Here is a 24,548-nt window from a genome sequence, read left to right on the forward strand (position 1 = left end):
GTTAAACTTTTTTATTGTAATTAATGAGGGTACAATTGAAAAGATCATGTTATTTTTTATAGTCAAACTCTAATTAATAATGTTCCCTTAAAAATTGTTTTTCAAATAAGTCATTCATTTTGAGACTGAGGGAATATGTAAAGTCATTTATTTTATAGATTTTCGTGTCATAAATGTTTTCTAATTTTTAATAAGTCAAAATATTTATGTCCTTCCATTTCCATTTGACTTGAGGACACATTATATAAAAACATTTATTTAAATATTCTCTTCACATTAATTATAAATGTTTTTTGCTTTTAAGAAGTCACAATGGATGGGTCGAATAAAATTTTGTTTGAGTAGTAACCAGCACAAAACGTCACTTGCCTGTTTTCCTCTTAAGATTTTGGCCTAAACTTCAACCAAAACTTTCAGTTCAACTTCACAAAGAAAGGTTTATCTTTAGTACTACTCTACTTTCCTCTTTTCTGGTCATTCATTTTCTTATTTCCATCGGTACAGGAATTCAAAAAAGTTTGGGGCAACAAATCCACACTGTAATTGTCAAATAAGACGACAACTCGAGCCAACAATCCTTAATTTGAGTGGTAAGAAGTTTAGTCTGACAATGTCGAAGTCAAGGGTTCGAATCACGCTGACCATTAAAAAAAAAAGCACGAGAACTTGAGAAATTAAACTAAACTATGTTTTGGGGGTTGGGTTTGAACGGAATAATAAGTGTCTTCTAATAGGCGAGCCTGGTCCACTAAATCTAGCGGGCCTCCCAGGCACTACTCTCCCCTTCAGGCTTCAAATGTCCAGGGGCCTCTTTAAATGTTGGGTGGAAGCGATAGGTATAGGGTGTTTAGGCTTTATTTCCACCCCTATCAAGGTTGATTGATGTCAGGTTTATCTCTCAAATCTTATATTTTTCGTCACATTATATTAAAAAAGTTGAGTCATGTTTTTTCGCCAAAACAAAAATTTTATAGGAAGTTTTGATCAAATTTCTCTTATCATTATTGTCTAAAAGGGATCAAATTTCTTTGATGCTTTTTCTAATATTAATATCTATAATCGAAATAAGAAAAACAATACATAGACTCCCTCTTTGCTTGTATGGCTCACAGTTCGTCTGTCTGTCAGTCTGTCTGTCTCAAGTACACTTGGGATTCTTTCCACCTGGACCTCCAAAGTAAAGCGCAGGCTCCTTCAAGTTATCAACAGTGTTATAAGTATTATAACAATTAGGCTCATCCATATGCTCAGAAACCCCTCCTGGATACTTTTCAGCGAAAGAGTTATCGACAGTTTTGATACGTTTAATGAAAGCAGAGAACGCACTTTTTGCTTCTTCTCCACTTCCCATTGCTGTGGCTGTGTGTTTATCTGTCTTTGTTGGCGGACTCGATACTTCACCTCCAAAATGAGCAATGCCTCCATTAACATTTAAGCGCTCGAAAAGATTACTCGGCCAGTATCCTAAATTTTTACCAAATGCTTGTAGCCACCAATTCCCTGTCTGTGCATCCTGAAATAACTCGGAAAAAGGATATTAGGCTTTGTTAAAGTCCGTTGCGCTTAGTTGTTAAGGAAATTTAAATTCCGCACTTCGGCCCACGTGTTTTAATTGTATTACGCCGGGTCGACCTAACGGGTCCGTGACAATTGGTATCACAGCCTCAATGACATAATAGACCCAACATTCGATCATTGGCAAGCCCTACTATGACATCATCTTTAACTCTTTAGGCTCGATCCTCCTTGGGGTAAGGGTTGGAGTTACTTGGGCTCGTCCATCAGATGCATGACTAAATAGACCCGACGTAATATCAACCAGGGTCATCCACGGCAAAGACCTACTATGGCATCATTTCTAAACTCATTTGGTGAAATTCTCCTTAGCGCCAAGGACTGGAGTTACGTGGCTTTCCTCCTCAGACACAAAGCGGAAGTTAATAGACCCAACATTGTAGCACCCGAACCAATCCCTAGTAAGACCTACTACGACCCCATGTTTACACATCACCCTCTTGAGGGCACAGTCGGTCGGAGTCACTTGGTGGCCCCCTCGGCTGGAGTCACTTGGCAGCCCCTCGGTCGGAGTCACTTGGCGACCCCTCCTCGGAGGTAGGACTGAACTTGAATAGTTTTTTCTTTCTTACCTTAAAGATGGAAATAGACAGGTAATATTGAACTCCCTCTCTGCTTGATATAGTTGTAAGTGCACCTCCAAGACTTATCTCTTTGTTAGTTTGCACAAATCCTGAGCAGCTCAGGTCAAAACAACCTGTGTCCTGTCCTTTATCAGCCTAACCAACAAAATCAAATAAAAAACACATCATATTTACTGAAACTCGCAATTGAATCGATAATCGAAAAGGTAGACCATATATGTATGTGTTAAATCACGATTATATTATAATCGGACATAGATGAACATAAATAAAGAACATCATATTTAACGAGGTTCTTTCGGAAATTCACGACCTAACATTTCGAAATTTTACAAAATAGAAACCAAAAGACCACGACTGAAAAACTTACCGTCCAATATGTGAAGAATCGCGTTTTAGTATCACCATAATAGCTAGGATTTACCTGTAAGAATTTTACGATGAAAACAAAAGTGAGTGTTGTTTGAGCCGAAGTCGTCTAACTCAACGTCTCAAGAAAAAAAACAACTTTACGGAAGGAATTGATGCAGCCAAAAATAAAGAAAGGAGGGTTAAGCTTCCAAAGTCGAAGTTGAGAATGTCAAAATTGCACGAAATTTGGATCGTTGATGCAAAACGGCATTCTGGTCAAGAGACCTCGTGTAAGCATAGGTTGTGCCACTTTCATGGTCGAATTCTATTGTTTAGGCCCTCAATAGAATTTTTATTGTTGTTTCTATTTTTTTTCGTTAGTTTTCAGATTTAGCGACGTTGTAAAATTTTCTTGGGTTTTCCGTTACATCAGAAACAGAAACACAAAACGAAACGTACTAACCATCCATCCAGCCTCGATGCTCTCAAAATTAGTGTCAGGTCCATTAACAAGCCATATTTCAGCAGTAGTATAGTCCTCGGAGTTTTCGACATATGGGTTCCAAACATTGATATCTCCTTTAGCTCCTATATAATTATCTTTTGTTACTAAAAATGCTCCCTGCATAATCCAAATTTTGAATCGGTTCCACATTTAGATCAGTAATAATGTTCATGTAATTCATTTTGCTTATACGAAATAACACTGAGGTAAATAAATGTACTTACAGAGCGTTTGCGAAAAATATACTCATTGGTTGTAATATTTGGTTTAGTTTCAAATTTGTTAGACTCCAAATGAGACAACGATGAATGAGCAATATAAGGGTATTTCCTTCCGTATCTCTCGAGAGAAGTGGCTCTTAGTAAATCTTCTTTTCGAGTCCTTCGGATTGGAATTGTTCCGGTTGGACAACTTCCATTTTTCTGCCATGTCTGAAATATTTTTGGTGCGGACGATTCATTCTCTGTTTCCTTGGACGGAAATTCCGTCTTAGGATAATAACTTGGTTCCATCTACATCAAAGTAAGCTTAGATTAGAATTTATTCAAGCAAGAGTCACATCCTATGAACTCAAAGGCCTTATAATGTCTCTCTAGGTTCGAATAATTCAGATTCAGACCGAAAATATTGTTAGGTCACATTATGGGAAAATGAAAAAGAGAAAAGACCTGGATAGTATGATTCTTTAGACTAGGGCGATCGAACGCAGGTTGCTTATAAATGTCAACACAATCGATAATATCACCGTCTTCGCTCTGTATAGAAAAAAATATTAAAAAGTTGATCCATTTTTAAAATAAAAAAAATTTTACTAAAACTAAAAAACAAGATATATACCTGAATGCTCTTAAGTGAAGGTTTATTGAGGAGTTGAAGCTTCCTATCAACTTCCAAGAGTATTTCTTTAGATGTTATTTTTTCATCTAATTGATGACTTGAAACAACAAAAGCTAATAACACTAATACACATAAACCCAAACCAATAGGAAGTGTCCTGCTAATTGTCATTGTATCTAGGCGAAAAAATCGACCTATTTCTCTATTGAAGAATATGACCCAAGATCAAGTAGCTAACAAGTAAACATCTTAATTTTATAGACTACAAATACTCGATCGAGGAAAAATATATGTAAGGAAGAGTAGCAAAATGATTCTTTGAAGTTATTCCAATTTATGTAGTCCTTATATAGTACAACTAATTGAAGGACTTTCCAAACATTAAGACACAAATATCTTTCTTTTGTGAACTAAGAAATATTGAAATTATTACAATGAGGGAGAGATGTTGAATCTCTTTAAAAGCAGAAATATTTACTACTAACTTACAAAAAAATAGAAATAATTTGTAACTTAACATTTAAAGACACATTTTAGAAAGAATCTTTCATTCAGATAAAGATGTAATTATGGCTAGTAAATATGGTAGGACAATTGGATTGGTTGTCAGATATATTCATCCATATTTCTTGTAAATAGCAAAGCATTATAGACAAAATTTCTCTTAAAATAAAATATCATACCATGAAAAAAATGTGTGCCCAAATGGGAAGAAAGTGGGCTAGTAATTCATGAATGGCTGCCTTATAGACATGTACATGACCCGATGGGCCAATCGCGACAAGTATTTGTAAATTGTCAATGTCGTCCATATTACATTCACAACTGTTTAACGATGACAACTGGATTTTTGATGTGATGCTTGAAGCCTTGAACTCAAGTTGAATTGTTCGAAGAAAGAGACTTTGAAGTTGAATCTACTCACTCCAACCCACGATGAGTACTTTCGAGTTGTGATGAGTCGAGATCATACATTCCCATGTTGCAGATCAAAAAAAAAAAAAGTATACCTACAGTAGGAACAAGACACAATAAACCATAACGAAACAAGGTAGTTGTTAGACACAAAAAGTGAGTCCGCAATATAACGAGTGCATAGTCTAGCTCATAGTTGAGCACTTAAAAGGTGGTTGTTTTGAAGAATCCCCTTTTTCTTATGGGATAAGTATGCTTTGGTCAATCACATTTGAGTCCAATCAATATTTTTATGTTGTACTTCCTAATCTTTATCTTCATGTTTACCTCCGACCAATTTCACCACCTCCATTTGTGGACGCCTCTTTTTTCGTTGCCACAACCACAATCTTCATTTCTCTCTTTTGTCTGTTGTTCTCTCTCTCCTCTTCCTCCTCCTGAACATTAGAGTCAAACATGACCGACCGAAATTTGTGTTATAAGTAGTTATGTCCTCCTTTCAACAAAAAAAAAAAAAAAAAAGTAGTTATGTCCTCAAATATCTTTGTTATAAGTGGTTATGTCCGCCAATATCTTCAACCAACAACATAGACATTTCAAATATTTTTATTACTAACACAGACTTTGGTGGACATTGCAGTGTCCCCCAATGTCCACTTCCCCCAAGTTACAAGTGGTTTCTTTTTCTTTATTTCTTTCACTTCTGAAAGAAATTGGTTAAGTTCCTACCTAATATTCAAAAGACTACCCCCTCAATCTTCTTATTGAATTATTCCCTCTTTCTAATTCATAGGTATCTCTCTCTAATTACTTCAATAACTCAAAAATCCTTTACTATTGATTCATTATCTGTCTGATTGATCTAACAATTGTCTTAATTTTTCAATTTAGAGGTTAGGGTTTTTGAGTAAATCATATCTAATTCCTTTTTAACTTTTTTGTGTAGCCAGGAAGTAATCATGTTTTCAAAGATGTTTGGTAAACCTAAACAAGAAACAGATGCCCTAACTACTTTGGACAAGTTGAATGAGGTAATGGTTTTTAATCAGTTTAGACTTGGGTATTGTTTAGTTCCATGGGTTTATTTGTGCTTATACCTAATTTTTGTTCAAAAGGAGTGATCTTGTAAGAATATGGGGTTTTCTTGAATCATTTTGTGGGTTGGTTCATGGTTGCCCTAAATTTTGGATTGATTAAGTCCTGTATGTGAATTTTGTGATTTGCCATGATTCAATTAGATTAATGTTTTAGATGCCTAAAGGAATAGGGGAAAGGGGGAAACCTACCTTATTTGATTGAAGTTTTTTGTAATTCCTACTTATAGTTTCATATGAGATCCCATTTTATGAAATATAAGGATATGATTATGCATCAACGGGCGATTTTGAGGCGATGTCCTGGACAGTTTATATTTTCTTATCCCGGGTTCTGCCACATTATTCGACACTTAATTTGTAGTAATCGGATTTGGGCCGCTCGAGTAGCATCTGTGTCGTTGTTTGATGCTTTTGTGACCTTTACTCTATTGTCGGGAGCAATCAATACTAACCATTGGGTGGAGAAGTCTATAGTTTATTATCGTGCATTCTCTCGGAAGCAACTCTTTCTCTACAAGTCGTCCTTTTATTCCAAAACTAGAAAATTTGGAGATCATCCGCGATTAGCGATATATCTAGTAATCGCCGAGTCAACAATCACTTAGCTGTACCTTCTTTGGAGACAAATTTAATGTGGAATCTGTCTCCTTCTTTCCAAACCCACACTGCCCACTCTTACCTTATTCTCGTCGATAGAAGAACATTACGACGATTTGTGTTCTTGCGTTTATTGCGTTAGTTGTCATATCTTAACGCGCTTGTTTACTGGTTTATATAGACACTTGAAATGCTAGAGAAAAAAGAAAGAGTTCTTTTAAAGAAGGCTTCTACAGAAGTGGAGAAGGCCAAGGAGTATACAAGAGCAAAGAACAAAAAGGGTATGTTTTAATCACTTGAAACTCGAATCCCATTTATATATATGTAAGTTTACATGAAGTAGATTGAGTTTTTAAGGGTTTTCGACCGACTAAGTAGCAATTTAGTACCCTGTCAGCTGTAAATGTACGACCAATTTCTATGGCTCCTGTACTTAACTAAATGTGAGTCCATCTACTTTTGTGCTTGTTCCCCGCTAATTCTTTTTCGCCGCGGTTGTTCTAAATTGGTGGTACTATATAGCTGCGATTCAATGTTTGAAGAGGAAGAGGCTGTACGAACAACAAGTTGAACAACTTGGAAATTTTCAATTGCGTATTCATGATCAGGTAACGTTGTGATGTACTCTCAAATCTCAAATATGTAAGAAGTTGTTAATAGAGGTTGTAGTGGAAATTTTCCATCGATTCAGTTTGACATTTTTTATCTTTTTGGCCGAAAGTTTAGATGATCATGCTCGAAGGTGCAAAAGCTACAACTGAGACAGTTGACGCGTTAAGAAGTGGAGCAGCTGCAATGAAGGCTATGCAGAAGGCAACGTAAGTATTCTATACGTACGTAAACAATTGTCTACCCTCTAGGTTTGACAAATCTCCGGTGTCTACGTTACACTAGAGGTTCCCTACAGGCTGTGGTCGGGCAGGTCGTTATGGTCCATCCCAAAATGTTACCTAAATGTTGACTGTGTTAGCCTGTCCGAAAATGTTAAGTATTGTTCACCGGCACGGCGGATGCTAGCCACTTGGAGAGCAACGGTTGGTCGAGTCATGTGGCCAGTGAACAGGCCAACAAGACTGACCGGTGAACTCTACGTTATACTTATTTTCTCTTGATTGATATTTAAACTTTATTATTACGTCTTTCGCGTACAAGTAAACACATGAAACTTAACACTGTTAAACTGTCATCACCGAATAACGAGTCACCGTGTTACAGAAATATTGATGATGTGGACAAGACAATGGATGAGATTAATGAGCAAACAGAAGCCATGAAGCAGATTCAAGAGGCATTGTCAACACCAATTGGAGCATCTGCCGACTTTGACGAGGTACAATATAGAGTTTAAACACTAATTCTGTTGTTCCCGTACACTTTCGTCTGCCCTAAGATTCTTACTACGTCTGCTAATGCAGGATGAATTGGAAGCGGAACTGGAGGAGTTGGAAGGGGCAGAGTTGGAGGAACAACTTTTACAGCCTGCAACAACTGCTCCTGCGGCTCCAGTCCATGCCCCAGCAGGAAGACAACCAGCACGACCTGCTCCTCAGAAAAACAGAGCCGAGGAAGATGAGTTGGCTGCATTAGAAGCAGAAATGGCTCTTTAATCAGGTCTATCTCCTTAATCATTCATTTGTTTTTGTATTACTCGAAGTAGAAGAAGGTAATGTTTATTATCCGTGAATAAAACACTTAAACTTCAGCCTTGTTTATTTCATGACACGTGTATTGTTCGGCCTTGTTTTGGGGGGATTCTTTTTGTTCTTTTTCAGTTCATGTTGAACCCGATCGGGGAGAGGATGAACCTTCTTATTCTGATGGGAGAAGGTGAATCAATAATTTTCGTTCTTTTATGTTTTTGCAGATTTGAGAGAAATGAAATGAGAGTTATGTAAAGATAGGGTTTGGTGTATGATGATGATGAAGACTAACAACAGCTCCATAGTCTCCATTTCATGGTAGCACTGATCTTCATTTTGGCTGTCTAAGTAAGACATTTGTATATGCTTTTATAAAGGTAGACAAAATTCTCTCTAATATTATGTATATTAGTCACTTTCTTTATAAATGCTTGTTTTTTCTCTTCTCTTACCTTTTATCCTTTTCTATTTCTTTTATGTCGTTTTCTATTTCTTTTATGTCCAAATCGATTTGGCTTTTTTCTTTTGTCAAGTATCTTATGATACATATATATTCAAGATGGGTAATCGAAGACTCGATTTTTTTAGAACATAAATCAAGCCATCCCCCTAAAAAAAGTCCCTCGTGTTTTACATAAATAATTTTTGTTTCCATGTACATCTACACAGCTACAGGTAGGGGTGGGAATCGGGCGGGCTCGGTCGGGCTCGGGCTACCAAGTGTCGGGCTCGGGCGGATCGGGCTCGGATAAGCCGAGCCCGAGGTAGTATTCCGGGCGGATCGGGCCGGGCGTATCACACACATGAAGTGCCCGTAGCCCGTCCGAGCCCGACTACCCGAACGGGTTTCAACGGGCTCGGGTCGGGCGGGCTCGGGTTTATTGAATTAATAAAAAAAAAAATAAACAATATTTAATAATAAAATAATAATTTAATAAAAAAACAATAATTAATTAAAATACCAACCATTATATATTATCAAATTATATCATAAACAAAATTACATAATCTCCCATTTTAATAATAAAGAAGTACATTTCCCTCCCTCCAACATTTTAATAACAAAAAGTCCAAAATATAAACAAAAAGTTACATTTCTCTCATACGTTCATTAAGCGAGCAATCAAACTTGAGAAATGCTAGGAGTTGGTTCGGGAAACCCGTCGTTCAACGGATCAAACTCCTTCAAAGTAACATTAAGCTCATGCTTCCACCAATCCTTAAGACAAACACAACACTCCAACATTTCCGGAGTTAGGCTACTCCGATAGTCCCCCAAAATTCTCTTACCTAAAGAGAAAGCCGACTCGGAAGCAACAGTCGAAACCGGGACAGCAAGAACATCACGTGCTATTCGGGACAAAATCGGATACCTCTTCTCGTTCTCACTCCACCAACCCAAAACATCAAACTTTTCAATATTATCGACCGCAGGATCTGGCTCGGACTCATATCTAGATATTTCTTCGGAAGCGGTAGCTATAGGGTCCTTTCGGACTCTCTTAATACTTCTCCAAAAAGCACCACGCCTAGACGATCCATCGGGCTCACTCTGGGGTTGATCAACAGTAGACGACGAAGAAACGGAAGAAGGCACACTCAAATCAGCCGTATACTCTTTAAATAATTCACGTAACTTGCCGATCATGGTGGCAGATTGCTCTTTAGAACACTTGATAACATGAGCCGAAGTATCGAAACAATTCTCAAGTTCGGTTAAGAGCATATCAACTTTCATTTTGATCCTTGGATCTAAAATACATGCAACACCAAACAACACGGGAGTTTCACCCCAATACTTGCAAAATTTAGCCTCCATGAAATGAATAATGCCCGCAAACATAGGATCATGTCGATTATCTAAAAATACCATCCCAATATCAACCAAATACTCCAAGACGGAGTTAGAAGTCACATAATCAACACCAGAAAAGAAGTTGGTTGCCTCATAAAAAGGCTTCAAAAACTTGTACAACAAATTGGCGTGCTGCCAATCACTACTCGATAAGACAAAAGGCGGAGATCGATCAGATAAGAACGAGTCAATCGGATCCTTAAACGGAAGGGCACTTCTCAACATAAGATAGGTTGAATTCCAACGATGTTTTACATCTAACTGCAATTTTTTAGGAGAATAGTTTTTTGATTCATAATGTGATCGAAATTGTGCATTTCGAGTCTCCGATGCAGAGATATATTCAAGACAACCTTTCAACCGTGTAAGCATTTCTTTAAACTGGGGAACTTTAAAACCATCCTGAACAACCAAGTTCAAGATATGACAGCAACATCGAACGTGAAATAATTCGCCTCTCAAAGGTAAATGAGGCATTAACTCGATTAAACGAGAAACAGACACAGTATTTGCACTTGCATTATCCATTGACAAGGAAAACACTTTGCCAGATATCATCCAGTCATTAGTTAGCTTATCATACAAAACGTTGGCAATGTGCTCCCCCGTATGAGACTTGTCCAAGAGAATGTAAGAGATGATTCTCTTTTGGACACACCAAATTTCATCAATATAGTGAGCTGTAATGCACATGTAACTAAGCCTCTGGTTCGAAGACCAGATATCAGAAGTAAGAGCAATTCGACCAGGAGCACTAAGTAAAACATTTCTGAGTGCATCTTTTTCTTCCTTAAAGTATTTAAGGATATCATTTCTAACAGTGCTCCTAGAAAATGACTTGAACCCAGGATGGAAGGAATCTGTAATATAAAATTGAAAGAAGGGGTCCTCCACAAATTGCATCGGCAACTCGCGAAGGATTAAAAGCTTGATCGTGTTTTTGCGAGCTCTCGCTTGACTAAACTGAAATGAACCCATATTACCACTGTTTGGATCTTGCACCAACTTTGATTGAGTCAAGTCGATTTTTAGTGCTTTAGCACACTTAAATGTGTGTCTCTTGAAATGCGTTGTCCCGTTAGATGATTTTGAATTTCGAGAAACACCACAAAAGTTACATTTTGCCATTTTAACGATCTTGCCTCCATTTTTAGGATCAGGAGCATCATGAAAAGAATAAAAGTCCCAAACCTTAGAACTTCTGCCTCTCGCACAGGTTGACGTTCCAGTCAGCACATCTACTTCGCCTGCGGGAGAACCAGCAGGGGCAGACACACCAAGAACAGGAGGATCAGCAGTACCAGCAGGAGATACTTCTCCATGAGCACCACTCTGACTCTCCGTCAAATCAACCTAAGTAGAACCACAGCCAACATAGAAAGTCATTCTACTAAGCTGAGTTCACGAGAGATCTAAGATAACGAAATTCATCATCGGTTTGTAGGAACATCAATATTCGTTCGGACATTCAATTTCTAACCAGCTTCCTTGAACCACCCATTTTGGTTACGGAGTTCTAACAACAAAGAAGTGTCCACAATTGGGAGAACCATATAGGTTCTTCATCAATTCGGTCCTTCTAAGTGTTTGAACAACGTATCCAAAACTGGAATGACAAGTGATCCAGTCTGAAATCTTGAGTCCTACAGAGAAGGTAAGAAATATAGAAGTTAGAAATAGACAAGTTCAAAAACAGACAAGTTGGAATAGAAGTAAGTTATGTATAAAGAGTAGAAGAGTTTTTGAAAACAAAGCAGAGAGAATAGAAACAAAAGAAGTTGTTTTAGAAAAAATCAGAAAACTTAGTTGTTTTAAAAAGAGTTAGGGTAGAAGTTAAGAAAAAGAGAAGAGTTTTTTAAAACAAAACAGAGAATAGAATTAGAAAAAAAAAGTTGGTTTAGAAAAAATCAGAGAAGTTGGTTGTTTTAAAATGAAGGCAAGATCATTTTGATTTTTTTAGGACCTATGATTTTATCTATCAATCAAATAGTTATGAAACAGAACACTCTGTTTTGTTTGATCAGACAGATCGATAGTCAGATGACTCAGATCTGTCTGATTAAACAAATCAGACTCGAATGTTAGTGATTCTGTTTCAAATACAAAAAAAAAATTACTCTATCGTGTATTTGATTATCATAGTATCATACTATTGGACGAAATAGTATCAATGATAGTATGATACTATGATTATGAAACATAACTCTGATTTGTTTGATCAGACAGATCGTTAGTCAGATGACTCAGATCTGTCTGATTAAACAAATCAGACTCGTATTTTAGTGATTCTATTTGATTATCATACATTCATACTCGAATTTTATTTGATTATCATAGTATCATACTATTTGATTATCATGTATGATACTATGATAATGAAACAGAACACTCGATCTGTTTAATCAGACAGATCGATAGTCAGATCTGTCTGATTAAACAGATCAACCTCAAATGAGGTGTTCTGTTTCACAACTAAAAATAAATAAACATATCCACTATTTTTTTTTGTATCTGTACATGTACATCATGATCATCATCCATCCACCACAAAAAAAAAAAAAAAAATACAGCTCCGAGTACATCTTTGATCATCCAAGGATGAACGACCTCTATCCGATCTATTTGATCAGACAGATCAAAGGTTTGTCTTTGATCTGTCTGATCAAACAGATCTGACTCGTTAGAGTCTGAGATCTTCACATATAAATGTATAATCACAACCTTAAACTAAAAAAAAAAAAATAAACATTGAAAATAAACACAAATAACATCATAGATGTGTTCGAAGGCTTAACCACATCATTTGATCCGAAGATCATCAGTGTATACCCATCATGAACACATCATCACAGAGATCAGACTATCAGAGGCTTCTTCCCACTTTAGGCTACTCGAAAATCACAGAGAGGCTTCAAATAACATCATAGATGTGTTCGAAGGCTTAACCACATCATTTGATCCGAAGATCATCAGTGTATACCCATCATGAACACATCATCACAGAGATCAGACTATCAGAGGCTTCAACCCACTTTAGGCTACTCGAAAATCACAGAGAGGCTTCAAATATTAAGGATATAATCGTTAAGAGTCTACTCGAAAAAATGTACTAACCATTCTTGAAGTTGAACACCGAAGCAGGGACGATCGATCAATGGTATTTCGAGTAAGAGTTTAACCCTAACTCTTTAATGGTGGTCTTTAATGGTGGTCTTTAATGGAGTTATTGTTAAGGGTTAACAGAAAGAGAGAGAGAGAGGGGCGGAAGAGAGAGAGAGAGCGGCGGACAGAGAGAGAGCGGCGGACAGAGAGAGACTCTCCCTAGGGTTTCAACTTTAGAATGAGCTAGGGTTTTATAACAGGGAATATAGTTGTATTTATAGGCCCAATTGATTTAATCCAACGGCTGAGATTACATGTAATCTCAGCCGTTGGATTCATTAAAAACACGCGGACATTTTCGGGCTGGATGACGGGCTACTCATCGGGCTCAACTAACGGGCAAACTTTCGGGCTACACATACGGGCTACTCATCGGGCCGGGCTTCGGACGGGCTTAACGGGCCGGGACTCGGAATTGAGAACCTGTCCGAGCCCGGCCCTATTAGCCCGTTTAATCGGGCCGGGCTAACCCGGCTCGGGGCTGCTTCGGTCATCGGTCTCCCACGGTTCGGGCCGAACGGGCCGGATCGCGGGTTTCCGGACCGTTTTCCCAGCCCTAGCTACAGGTGGTTGGGCAAAAGTCTACAAAATCATCAAAAATAAATTACGAAAATAACCAAAATTTAGGTTCAGAGTGATCAGAAAATCACATGGTACGTAATTGTCCGCTTTGATGAGTAAATCCTATACATAACAGATATTTCATTTGTATATCACACTCCCAATTTTGAGGTGTTGTGCATTAACGTTATGCATTTCACGTTTTACGCAACGAAGGTAGTGAGATAGATTGGGGCACTCCTCTTAAGAGATCAAGCACCTTTCTCTAGCAAGGTCTTATGAAACTGTGAAGCCCAGAAATGCTAAAACAGATAATGTCATTAGCAGTCCAAAAGACTGGTTTGTATCTCCCCACAACCGTTCAGATGTTTATGTATAGGTGCATATTACAAATGGTATCTTATACAATTAAGGTTGCACATTTTAGGTTTCAAACCTGACTTTTTCGTCCCCAATTTAGACTTTTTCGATTTGATTTAACAATTTCTTTTTTTTACTTGGACTGATTTTCCATTAAGGTTAGTACTTGGATTGATTTATCAAAGTTTTAGGGTTCTAATCCACAAAAGTATGATGGCTGCCTAGGACTGAAGTTTCTAACCTTTCTTTTTTGGTCAGAGATGGGCAGCTTGGGAATGATTCTTGGAGTAGGGTATTATTATTAGACATTAGTAGTAGCAAGGTTTGGATTTTTCATCTTAAACATGTTTTTTTTTTCAAGATTCCTCCTAAAAACAAGTGTTGGATTTTGATTGACTTGGCATTTCTTCATCAATTTTTCATTTGGTAATTTTCAATTGCTTCACCATCAAGAAAATAAAATAAAGATGGGTCTAGTGTTATACAGTTTTCTCTACCTTTTTAGTGATGGAGATGGTTGTTTCTCAAGCTCCCTATACATCAAACTTATGCTTTTCAAAAGCATTTTTTAGAGTTTTGTTTGATACAAAAAAGAATCATAGAATTAAGCTAAAGAACCAATTTTCGGCTAGTCTTGATTGTAAAGATGCGTTAGACATTGTCTTAGACTCATTATCTAAGTCTACATTATATGAAATTTGAATGGATCTTATTTTATTTTTTGTTGAAATAGTTTATACACTACAAACATCTCTATAGCCACAAAATAATCTCAAAATATCAATTAACAAATCAGATGTGTATCAGTATTGATCATCGAAAAAAAAAAAAGAGAATCCAACACTTTTAGCATTCCTCACATCATCTCAACTTTACGGTGAAAAGACTAATCTTTCTATTTTCTTTACTTTAGATAAGAGCCCATGGTTTATTTTCAATAACATCCAACACACGTTGCAATAATAGTCATATTGATACATCGACAATATGGTTTTTATTTTATATATAAACATGATGATCGGTTTCATTTTGTAAAATTCAAACTCAAAAAAAAATGAATCAATAACTAAAATACTAAATACAATGTACCTAAAAGGCTAAAACATTTTATAAAATGTGTCTTTGAAGGGCCAAATAATATCAATCAATAACCTAGGATCACTTTTCCAAAACAATGGTCCAGCTTCTAGTTACTTGTGTAAACAATGGGATCCCTAAATTAGACCATTCACTAAATTGTTTTATATATATATAAATTGAATTATGCATTAGATTATATAATTGAGTCGTAATTTTATTCTCAAGTTAAACAGTAAATTTAACTCCTAGTGAAAACTTTGACTGGGTACTCTCTCTCTCTTCTTTTTCTCTTTCTTACTTCACAAACATGAGAAAAAGGAAGAAAAAGGAAGAGAAGGCTATACACAGTCAAGCTTTCTAAACTCATAAAAAGCATTTTCTTTTTCTAACTTGTCCTCATTCTTTTCTTATACAAGTTAAATACATATATTAAGAGCTTTTGAGTCTATTAAGTTCAGCTGCCTTCACATCATTTAGAGAGAGAAAAACAGAGAAGTCTAGAGAGAGAGAGAGAAACAGAGTGAAGTATACAGAGAGAGAGAGAGAGAGAGAGAGAAACAGAGAGATGGGAAGAGCACCTTGTTGTGACAAAGCTAATGTGAAAAGAGGGCCATGGTCACCTGAAGAAGATAGTGCTCTCAAGAATTATGTTGAGAAACATGGCACTGGTGGAAATTGGATTGCTTTACCTCAAAAAGCAGGTTAGTTCATACACCTGCATATATATATATAAAGAACATTAGAACTACTCTGTTATTTGTTTATATGACTACCCATTTCAACATCTCAAACTTATGTGGCTTGTTGTGATTCATGTTTCGGATGATTCTGATAAACTGAACAGCGAATCACGGCAAGCCCCATAGGAATTCTGCCCGGAGTCTGCCTAGTTTTTCTTGTTCCCTGGCATTAGTCATATTAAATTATGTCTACCATTACTCTTCAATGATTTTCCTAACTAGCTTTCCAACTTTAGAAGGTTCATTTCGAATTCAAGAACATAATTAGTTTAATTTCTGCACATTTGGTTTGAAAATTCATCTAATAAGTTCTTAAATTGATAGACTTTATATAACTTATGATCACCAAAACTTATGAAGTTATTGTTTATCTTAAGGTCTAAAGCGGTGCGGAAAAAGTTGTCGTCTTCGATGGCTTAATTATCTTAGACCAGACATTAAACATGGAGGTTTTACTGAGGAAGAAGATGACATTATTTGTTCTCTTTATAAAAGTATAGGAAGCAGGCAAGAAGTTGATCAACTTAATCTATTTTTTTTCTTAATCAATACTCAATTCTTTTAATACTTTTGACTAATCTTATTTTATATAAATTTGGGTGATGTTAGGTGGTCGGTCATTGCATCTAAAATGAAAGGAAGAACCGATAACGACGTAAAAAATTACTGGAACACAAAGTTGAAGAAGAAATTCATGGCAGAACAAACTAGTTATCCAAACAATAACAAGAACAAAAACAACAGGAATTATACTACTTCATTGGTGACAACCCCTAAAGTTGACAATTTCGGGTACTCGAACTATCTAAACTTGAATTCTATATCAACATTGTCATTACCAATTCATACTAGTTTTCAAGAAGATTATAACACACAACAAAGATTTGTTTCTGACACAACAAGTGAATATCAATTTCCATTGTTGAGTAGAATCATGGAAGATAATTCTGAATTGATTAGTAGCACAAACAGTCTTGTTTCATCAAGAACAACAACAATATCATCATCTCAAGAAGTAGTTTCAGTTCTTGATCCAATTCAATCTTCTTCGTTATATATACCCAACTTTGAAAACAATTATAGTAATTATGAGAGTTTTGATCAAGATGGGTTGTTAATGGATTATGGTTTAAGTTATGGTGATGATCTTCTTCAGGATTTTGGTTTTTATCATCAGGAGAAAACTAACAGTGAAGCTTCTGCTGTTACTGCTGCTTCAAGTTCTGCTGCTAACAACATTTATGACTATTTTAGGGCTTGTAAAACTTCTAGTATTACAAATTACTAAAAACTAAACTATATATGTTTAGAGTGAATGAAATTAGTTTGATTTTTCTTCTTAGATGTTTTAGTAGTAGATTAACTTGGTTAATTATCATTATAGATGATGTTATGATGTTGATTTTATTATCATATTATGATTGGTTTTCTTCCACAATTACTTCTTAAGACTTCTATTAGTTCTTTGTTTTAAAGATCGCGAGGTACACATTGACCGTCCTCAAGAGAGACTAATCTCTTGATCACGCACGAGGTGGAACTAGGAATTTCTATACAAGGAGCTAATTCAGATTAGCTAATCGAATAGATCGACTAACCCAAACATAGTATAAAAACCTCTATCAAAAATGAAACCCATTAATAATTGGGACTAATTATAATGAAACCATTACTAGACTAATATTTTTAACAAACGTAATGACGTGCAGGAAATGTGTTAGACTTGTAAAGTTTGTCCATCCTCTCTAACAAGACTAATCTCTTGATCGTACGTAAAGATTTCCATACAAAGATTTATTAGGGTTTATTCTCTTCTCTTTGTATGAGACTGTTTATCTGTCTGTACGTACTAAACTACTTAAAACTTTATTAGGTCGATTTTCATCTCTAACAGGAGACATAAGACTAATTTAGCGACCGACATAAATATTAGTAGGTTGTTGATCCTCTTCTCTAATGAGACTAATCTTCTGATTATACGCGCTGATCTAAGACAAAAAAACTTTATTAGGGTTTGATTTGGTCATATATATTTATTTTTGTTGTTAGGATGATGTTTGAAAATGAAAAAGAAATGTTCATGGGGATGTTCTCAGCAAAGATTCTGTATCTGTGAGTAGTCAGTAGTCATGAAAGTTGCATGAGAAGATGATGATTTTCTTTTTGGCCAATTCAAAGTTTTAAGAAAAAGTCCACCTCAAACCACTTTCAAGAAAAGAAGGTACTAATTCTATACTTGTGTATGTTTTTTTCTCTTTTACTTTTTTTGTGGGCTCTTTTGTTATTTATAATTTTCCATGCAATTTTTTTAATTAGAAAGACATCCCTTTAGACATTTTGATATTTAAAATTGCAAAGAACATCAAGTATTACCACTCAATCGAATTAAACTTCATTATAGCAACTCTTTCCGATGAATCGGAATTTTGAGTCAATATTTCTGTGGTTAGGGTTTTGAAGAGCAGTACAAAGGCCCAAGAATCCGTACCCTCTAAAAAAAAATTATAATTAGACCTCCATACATTACTAAAACATTTATTTTAGTTCCTTATGGTATGACATCAATAAATTGACTTAAAATAATTTTAGTCCAATGATGGTTTAATCATTAAATCCTTGCACATCCCCAATGGTTACAGTTAAGTAACAAAACTTATTTAGATAATGGTCCAAGTGATGCCCTAACTGAACTTAATAACTCTTGTTGTTAACTTATTATGATGACATAAACTCAATAGCCGCCTCGCAAATTTTATATTTACAAGTTGGATTAGTTTAGATGGTTGGTCGATTACTTTAAGAAGACGGTTGAGGTATATGCTTCGAGCCTCAATGCAAGGGAATCAAGAAGTTTCGTAGAGGTGTATTGTCTCTGTAGATTAATATTTCAGGTTAATTATTGTAAATAAGCGACCTCGATGCCTAAATTCAATTATTTTTAAACATTTAAATGGATCATTATCAAATTCACTATAGACAAAAACAAAGAAAACAGCAAGAAGAAGATTTGAAATTATTGGTGCATATTAATCAACAAAGACAAGTAGATAAACCATATTATTATAAAGAAAAGGATAACCAGAACTCGATAAAGTAAAACAATTAAAAACTATCTTCCGTACTAAAGTCAATAGTTTAGAACAAACTTCCTTATAATTTATGTCATGACAATGATCTCTTCTACAATTTTTATTTTATATACTATATATAAATAGCTATTCCTAAGTCAAGCATGGACTATAGCCTATAGGTTTATCAAATGAAAATCTAGATAAGGACTAACAAGTTTTTAATCAATTTCACTAAAAGTTTATGATTTATATTGATTCTTTATGTTCCGCTGACGAAACTTTGCTCTTTAGGCTAAATTTGTTTTCTTACGATGTAAAAGGACGTAAATGATCTACTATGTCGTAAGAATATGTCTAGATTAATCCCAACATTGCCTAATCATAGTGTATATGTGAAGCGTATAGAGTTTGGACAACCATTTCTTTGCATGCAGTTTTCAAAGAAATTTGAGCTTATTAAGACTTAGCAATAGTATCATAGTTCTGGCTCCTAAGGATGGATCGTGAATTGTACCTTGTTGAGTTTGCCTATGGCCAGTGTTGGGATAATCCCACATTGACTGTGGATGGGTGTTTATAAGTGTGGGAAAAGCCTTACCACATGAGCTAGCTTTTAGGATGAAAGAGGCCCTAGACCACCCAACACTGTTAGTGCCCGGGTATAACAAGTCTCGGCCCAATAACTATTGAAGTTAAGGCCCAAGGGGGGAGATTGTTGGAATAATCACACATTGACCCTGCATGAGGCAGAGGCTGAGGCTGAGTTTATAAGTGTGCGAAAAGTCTTACCTCGTGAGCTAGCTTTTGGGGTGAGAGAGAGGCCCAAGACCACCCAACAGCCAAATCTCCAATCCTTCGTAGAGGGGATGCTCAGTGACTCCAGCCTGGCACTGAAGAGTGTCCATACTAATCCCATATCACGTAAGCACTTTTTTGAAGCGTATAAGCATGGGGAAATCCTTTCCCTGCAAGCTAGTTTTCAACAGAAGCTATTCCAAATGAACCTTAACAAGATGAAATCCAAAAAGAACATAATCGAATTTAACTAATGATAACCCTAGCTTTACCTAATGTTCAAGTAAAATTGCACGGTCTTGTTTATGGCATGAAAGGGTAGGTTTCTACATCATTATTCGGAACTTCTATTTGATCAAGTCATATATTCTCATGTGAAATGGAGTTGATGACCATATATTAACAATCCATTCGTAAAGGAGTTAAAAAATACATTTATCTTATACTCGTGTAAATATGAAGATGAGTTGATTCTCTTTACCCTATAATCAAATTAAAAATATATTTCTATCCAGGAGCCAAATTAGACTAAAGATGTACTTAAAGGTTGTTGTACAAAGTCAAAAGTTTTCACACAACATACAATCAAGCTATCTCTGCATATTGTAGTACAAAACGTTCACCGCAAATTTAAATAATTCAACATGTTAAACTAGTTCGTGTTGCCTAGGGTGGCATTCGCTCACCTCGCTTGGCAATATTATACCTTGTCCACAAGTCGGCACCTTTGACAACACATGGTTTGGCCTAAACTACACACCTTATATATCTAGCCTTCTGGTGCTAATTGGTTCATGTAGAGGAAATTCAAATTCTTTGGCAAATTCAACCCTTTTTAATTTGATGATTTGTGCGAATATATGCAGCAGCACTCAATTAAAGTCAATGGTCTGATATCACTTGTTTCTGCCTGTGTACACTCCATATCAAAGATAGATAAAAGGAGTAAAGATGAAATATCATCTCTGGAGTTTTCTTCCAACCATGTTAATACTTAGCTACGAGCATGAACTAAGAAATATGTCGGAGAAAGAAAATTTGAACTAATTACGGGAAGAGTTGTTATGTGATAGATGGGTCTTGAACGACTACTCTATTATGATTTGTTTAACCTGCAACTAGTGTTGAGAAAAATAGCCACTCCTTATAGGTGAGCAGTCTACTTAGAGATTTTCTCAAATGCGGAAAACTAGGATATTGGATGCAATAGTGAATAAATAGAACATAACCACGAAGCAAATAAAGAATAATGACACGCAAGATTTATAGAGGTTCGGATCAAGTCCTGCGTCCTTTTTCAGCCGCACAAAGTTAATCCACTATGAACTTGAAGTTACAACATACCCGAGTTACCGCACACAAAGTCTAGTTCACTCCCGGTTACAATATATCACTACAACTCTCTCACCCTCACACTTACACAACTCTGTTGATCAACACTCTCTCTTCTCTTTCATTTAGTTTACAGAAGAGAACTTGAGAATGGATAATTGTATTGTGAATGAAGAAGCCAATTTATAGGCCTTCATTCACCCGTAAGAGTTAGGAGAACAATCAATGCTTGGTAAAAAAAAATCTCCATACACCTTCCCCCATTAATGTTTGGCATCACTTTTCTTCCTTAAAACAAGGATAACTGATGGTTATGCTTGACCCAAATTGAGTAGGGTAGTCTGTCAAGAGAAGATGAGCTTAAAATTGTTGACTTCAGTTCACATTCATTATCATTTGGCCCCACCATATGACAACTAGATGATCATTAATCTAGCAATCATTTACGGGGATGTAATTTGTTTATTTTTCTTAACTCGAGAGATACCTATTTGTGCAGAACTGAAGAAAATATAAAAGTGGTGTTCTGTTTTTCGTATTTTCGTTTGAAAAAGAGGGCCAGAGTCTTAAGATTATAGGGTAGAGGCTCTTGTGAAACCTTTTGATTCTTGTTCTTCATATGTTGTGAAACTATCTTGACATTTTTCGCAGTGGATCAGGTCTTTACGACTCACGTAACCTGTTACTGTGTGTGATTGGTTAGTTCTATCGTTTCTTCTGATAAGTAATAAGTTATAACACATCATTCATTCATAAAGCAATCCAGAAGATGCAATACCTTTGAAACGGGAGAGTTTCATCAAAATATAATGGTTAGCGGTGCTCCTTGAACATGCATTCGAGCTGCTCTTGTGCTCCCGGAAAATCATTCCGAAACCCGCTTCCAAACTACGAATATATTATCTGTGAAGAAAATCTCCTAACGGAGAGAGAATCACAAGAGAAGGCGTGTTAGTATAGACTATAGTACCAATGCGCGCGATATAGAACTTTGTGGTGATGAAAATACAAAATTGAGCGACATAAGGGAAAATACAACTTCAAGAAAATTAGGTTTCCAATTGTATAATCCAATTAACACGGAGGTCTCAGAGAAATCAAATCAGGTAGAATTTTCCATCAGAAATAATGAAGGAAAAACAATATCATATCATTCCGAAATCCGAAATCAATTAAAAGCAAAAACCAGATGATACATTTGAATTTCCTCCATAGAATTCAGTGATTTTTCATGTATAATAAACGAACTGATCAAATTTTTAAGATTATAATACCGATTTCTCCTCTAAAACCCTAGAAAAAAGAACTCGATAATGAATAAGATCAGAAAGGTTTACTTGAAGTTGAACCGGTCGAAAGAGATAACACTATAACAATGAAAATGATTCAACAATATGATCTGTAACAAATAAACTAGAGAGAGAAAGTAGAAATTAGGGTTTATGGAGAACAACTCACCATGATAGAGAGTTCCGTGAACTGAAATCGCAGCTGGTGATGAAAACTGAGAAAAGAGGAGCGTAAAATGTTCTTTGTTTGGCGGGAAGTTTAGTGTCATCTTGGGCTTTGGTTGGGCTGGAATTTAGGCCCATAAGGTAATAATCCTCCATAGTTCGGGAGCCCAAACTATACGTGTGTGCTTAAATTAGTAAGCTCCGATGTCTTTCGGGTGGGTTCGGAGAGTCTTCGTCAGAAACAAACCCATGAATTTATTGGGCTTTGATCCTACGTACCGAAATTGTTGTTCACATCCAAATTTAACTAGATCTGGTCAGTTCGGTATGACCAAGTGGGTGTGTAACAAATTTTGTAGGTGTGTCTAAAATTTTATAAGGTAATATCGCTAACTACTAAAGTTTGGGTCGTTACTAATAGTATCTAAGCCGAAGATGGATCATATTTGGGGTCGGGGTATGTAAAAGTCCCTAATAAGGTAAGAGAACTTCTGAAATTAGAATTGAGGTGCATGCTCAGCCTTAAATTTCGAAAAAAAATCCGGAGTTCGTGGTCCGTTATGAAAGGAAACTCTATACTTATTGGGCTTGGTCTTCTGAGTCAAAAATAAGAACAATATCGATAACTGCTAAAGCTTGAGGGATGATGCTACTTAGACTCTCAAAGTACAGAAGAAGTCAAGAAAGTAGGCATTTTGGAGTCTGAGTTTTATGTCATTTCATCCAAAGTAAAAGTGATTTACATTTTTTCCAAAATGCCTACTTTCTTGACTTCTTCTGTACTTTGGGAGTCTGAGTAGCATTTATCATTATCATATAACAAAACAATTTGTTTTTGTAGTTTCTGCAACTAATCCAACCACGCATTTTATGTTTATTTTTTCGTTAAAACGTTAATGTAGTTTACCTTGGGTTTCTTTTTGTGAAATTTGAATTACATGTCATGAATCACTTCCTCGAATTTTATAAATAGACACACCCTTTCCAATATAAACATATATATATTATGTAAGTAAGACCAAAAGTTCTTAATATTTTATTTTTAGGTAGACAAAAGCATATATTTTGTTTCCAGAGTTGACCTTTAAACATTAATATTAAAATTGTTAAGTTTTTCATTTATAGCATTTTCATGGGGATGAGAGTTATTTTCATAACTCAATTGGACCAATCCTTACAAAATTCAAGTTTGATATCCCTTTCATAGAAATTATAATGTAGTGTTCTATGGCACGCTTGGAATAATGGAAGTTGATGGCTCTCTTGAGGCATTTTGATTCCATATGTGCATTTATATACTTTTTCTCCTTCGTCTTTTGCAGGCCTCTATTTAACGTAATTCTATTCTTAATAAATTAATTTTATTTTATTAAAGTATTACTTTAAATAATAATTGTGATTACCTTTTCTCTATATTCACTCCTGGAACAAAAAGAGCCAAAATTGTGATGCGGCACAACGGCAGCATGAATAGAATACCATCTAATAATGCTAATTGTTTAAAATAAAAACTAAAATCATCTAACGACTCTTCCTTTGTTTCTATTGGAGATGACATTAGTTAAGAAAAGTATTATAATTTTTAATTAACACATCAACATCAAAATGAGGAAAGAAGATAGTGAAATCAGCATATAACTAATTTTCTAATTTGTTTTTAATTGTGGTAATGCTTTCACGATGGGCCATTTGACAATACTTGACTTAAAGCTAGCTTCTAAAGATTTTATTTTTCAAAAGCAATGATAACGATCCATGACTACTTCTATTTCAAAACAAAAAAAAAAGGGTTAATATAGAAAACAAAAATAAATAGAAAATGATATACTTTTTAAATAGTTTCCGGTCAATTAATTTCCATATAACACTCGGGTTTAAAATTTTAATCTAAGTGATGAAACAAAAAACAAAGTAAAATTTCACTCAATAGGAAAAACTAGTAGAACTTGAAAAATACTTTTTCATAATATTTTACTCACAAATATATTTGTATCTTAACTAAGGTTAGTAAAATTCAATTTCGACACCAAGCGTAGG

The 24,548-nt window shown here is 35.6% G+C and overlaps 3 protein-coding genes and 1 long non-coding RNA gene across 5 annotated transcripts; 2 read left to right on the plus strand and 2 right to left on the minus strand.

Annotated features, from left to right (window-relative positions):
* Positions 1–978: 978 nt before the first annotated feature.
* LOC147540607 (protein neprosin-like) lies at positions 979–4,341 on the minus strand. Its single transcript, XM_086641504.1, has 7 exons — positions 3,853–4,341; positions 3,684–3,770; positions 3,240–3,527; positions 2,974–3,132; positions 2,530–2,583; positions 2,148–2,294; positions 979–1,513 (listed from the first exon to the last, which is right to left on the minus strand). The coding sequence occupies exons 1-7, from the start codon at positions 4,021–4,023 to the stop codon at positions 1,139–1,141; spliced, it is 1,281 nt and encodes a 426-aa protein (XP_086497630.1). The 5' UTR covers positions 4,024–4,341; the 3' UTR covers positions 979–1,138.
* Positions 4,342–4,949: 608 nt separating this feature from the next.
* Positions 4,950–8,552, plus strand: LOC147540608 (vacuolar protein sorting-associated protein 32 homolog 1-like). Of its 2 annotated transcripts, none has more exons than XM_086641704.1 (9): positions 4,950–5,249; positions 5,322–5,560; positions 5,714–5,798; positions 6,643–6,742; positions 6,984–7,069; positions 7,188–7,279; positions 7,677–7,791; positions 7,877–8,072; positions 8,326–8,552. In XM_086641704.1, the coding sequence occupies exons 3-8, from the start codon at positions 5,727–5,729 to the stop codon at positions 8,066–8,068; spliced, it is 657 nt and encodes a 218-aa protein (XP_086497830.1). In that variant the 5' UTR covers positions 4,950–5,249; positions 5,322–5,560; positions 5,714–5,726; the 3' UTR covers positions 8,069–8,072; positions 8,326–8,552. The 2 variants fall into 2 exon arrangements, with proteins under 2 accessions (XP_086497830.1, XP_086497831.1); XM_086641705.1 differs by having other exon boundaries at positions 5,002–5,249; positions 5,718–5,798.
* Positions 8,553–15,473: 6,921 nt separating this feature from the next.
* LOC147540609 (uncharacterized) lies at positions 15,474–22,579 on the minus strand. The gene is made up of 4 exons (XR_015225612.1): positions 22,516–22,579; positions 21,836–21,976; positions 19,720–19,902; positions 15,474–15,834 (listed from the first exon to the last, which is right to left on the minus strand). It is a non-coding gene; the product is annotated as an uncharacterized LOC147540609 (long non-coding RNA).
* On the plus strand, positions 15,685–17,294 carry LOC147540610 (uncharacterized). The gene is made up of 3 exons (XM_086641703.1): positions 15,685–15,820; positions 16,237–16,366; positions 16,469–17,294. Exons 1-3 carry the CDS (start codon positions 15,685–15,687, stop codon positions 17,145–17,147), a joined length of 945 nt encoding a protein of 314 aa, XP_086497829.1. The 3' UTR covers positions 17,148–17,294.
* Positions 22,580–24,548: the final 1,969 nt, after the last annotated feature.

This window comes from Eschscholzia californica, unplaced genomic scaffold (genome assembly GCF_041429995.1).
Source record: "Eschscholzia californica isolate CP2 unplaced genomic scaffold, dmEscCali1.0.p SCAF_5, whole genome shotgun sequence".
In the NCBI taxonomy this organism is placed as follows: domain Eukaryota; kingdom Viridiplantae; phylum Streptophyta; class Magnoliopsida; order Ranunculales; family Papaveraceae; genus Eschscholzia; species Eschscholzia californica.

Coding starts and splice junctions, on each gene's coding strand:
- LOC147540607 (XM_086641504.1), bottom strand. CDS start 4,023: ATGACAATTAGCAGGACACTTCCTATTGGTTTGGGTTTATGTGTATTA. Junction 3,528..3,683: donor TAAAGAATCATACTATCCAG/GTCTTTTCTCTT, acceptor ACTTTGATGTAG/ATGGAACCAAGTTATTATCC. Junction 3,133..3,239: donor ATATTTTTCGCAAACGCTCT/GTAAGTACATTT, acceptor TGGATTATGCAG/GGAGCATTTTTAGTAACAAA.
- LOC147540608 (XM_086641704.1), top strand. CDS start 5,727: ATGTTTTCAAAGATGTTTGGTAAACCTAAACAAGAAACAGATGCCCTA. Junction 7,280..7,676: donor AAGGCTATGCAGAAGGCAAC/GTAAGTATTCTA, acceptor ACCGTGTTACAG/AAATATTGATGATGTGGACA. Junction 7,792..7,876: donor CATCTGCCGACTTTGACGAG/GTACAATATAGA, acceptor CTGCTAATGCAG/GATGAATTGGAAGCGGAACT.
- LOC147540610 (XM_086641703.1), top strand. CDS start 15,685: ATGGGAAGAGCACCTTGTTGTGACAAAGCTAATGTGAAAAGAGGGCCA. Junction 15,821..16,236: donor TGCTTTACCTCAAAAAGCAG/GTTAGTTCATAC, acceptor GTTTATCTTAAG/GTCTAAAGCGGTGCGGAAAA. Junction 16,367..16,468: donor TATAAAAGTATAGGAAGCAG/GCAAGAAGTTGA, acceptor GGGTGATGTTAG/GTGGTCGGTCATTGCATCTA.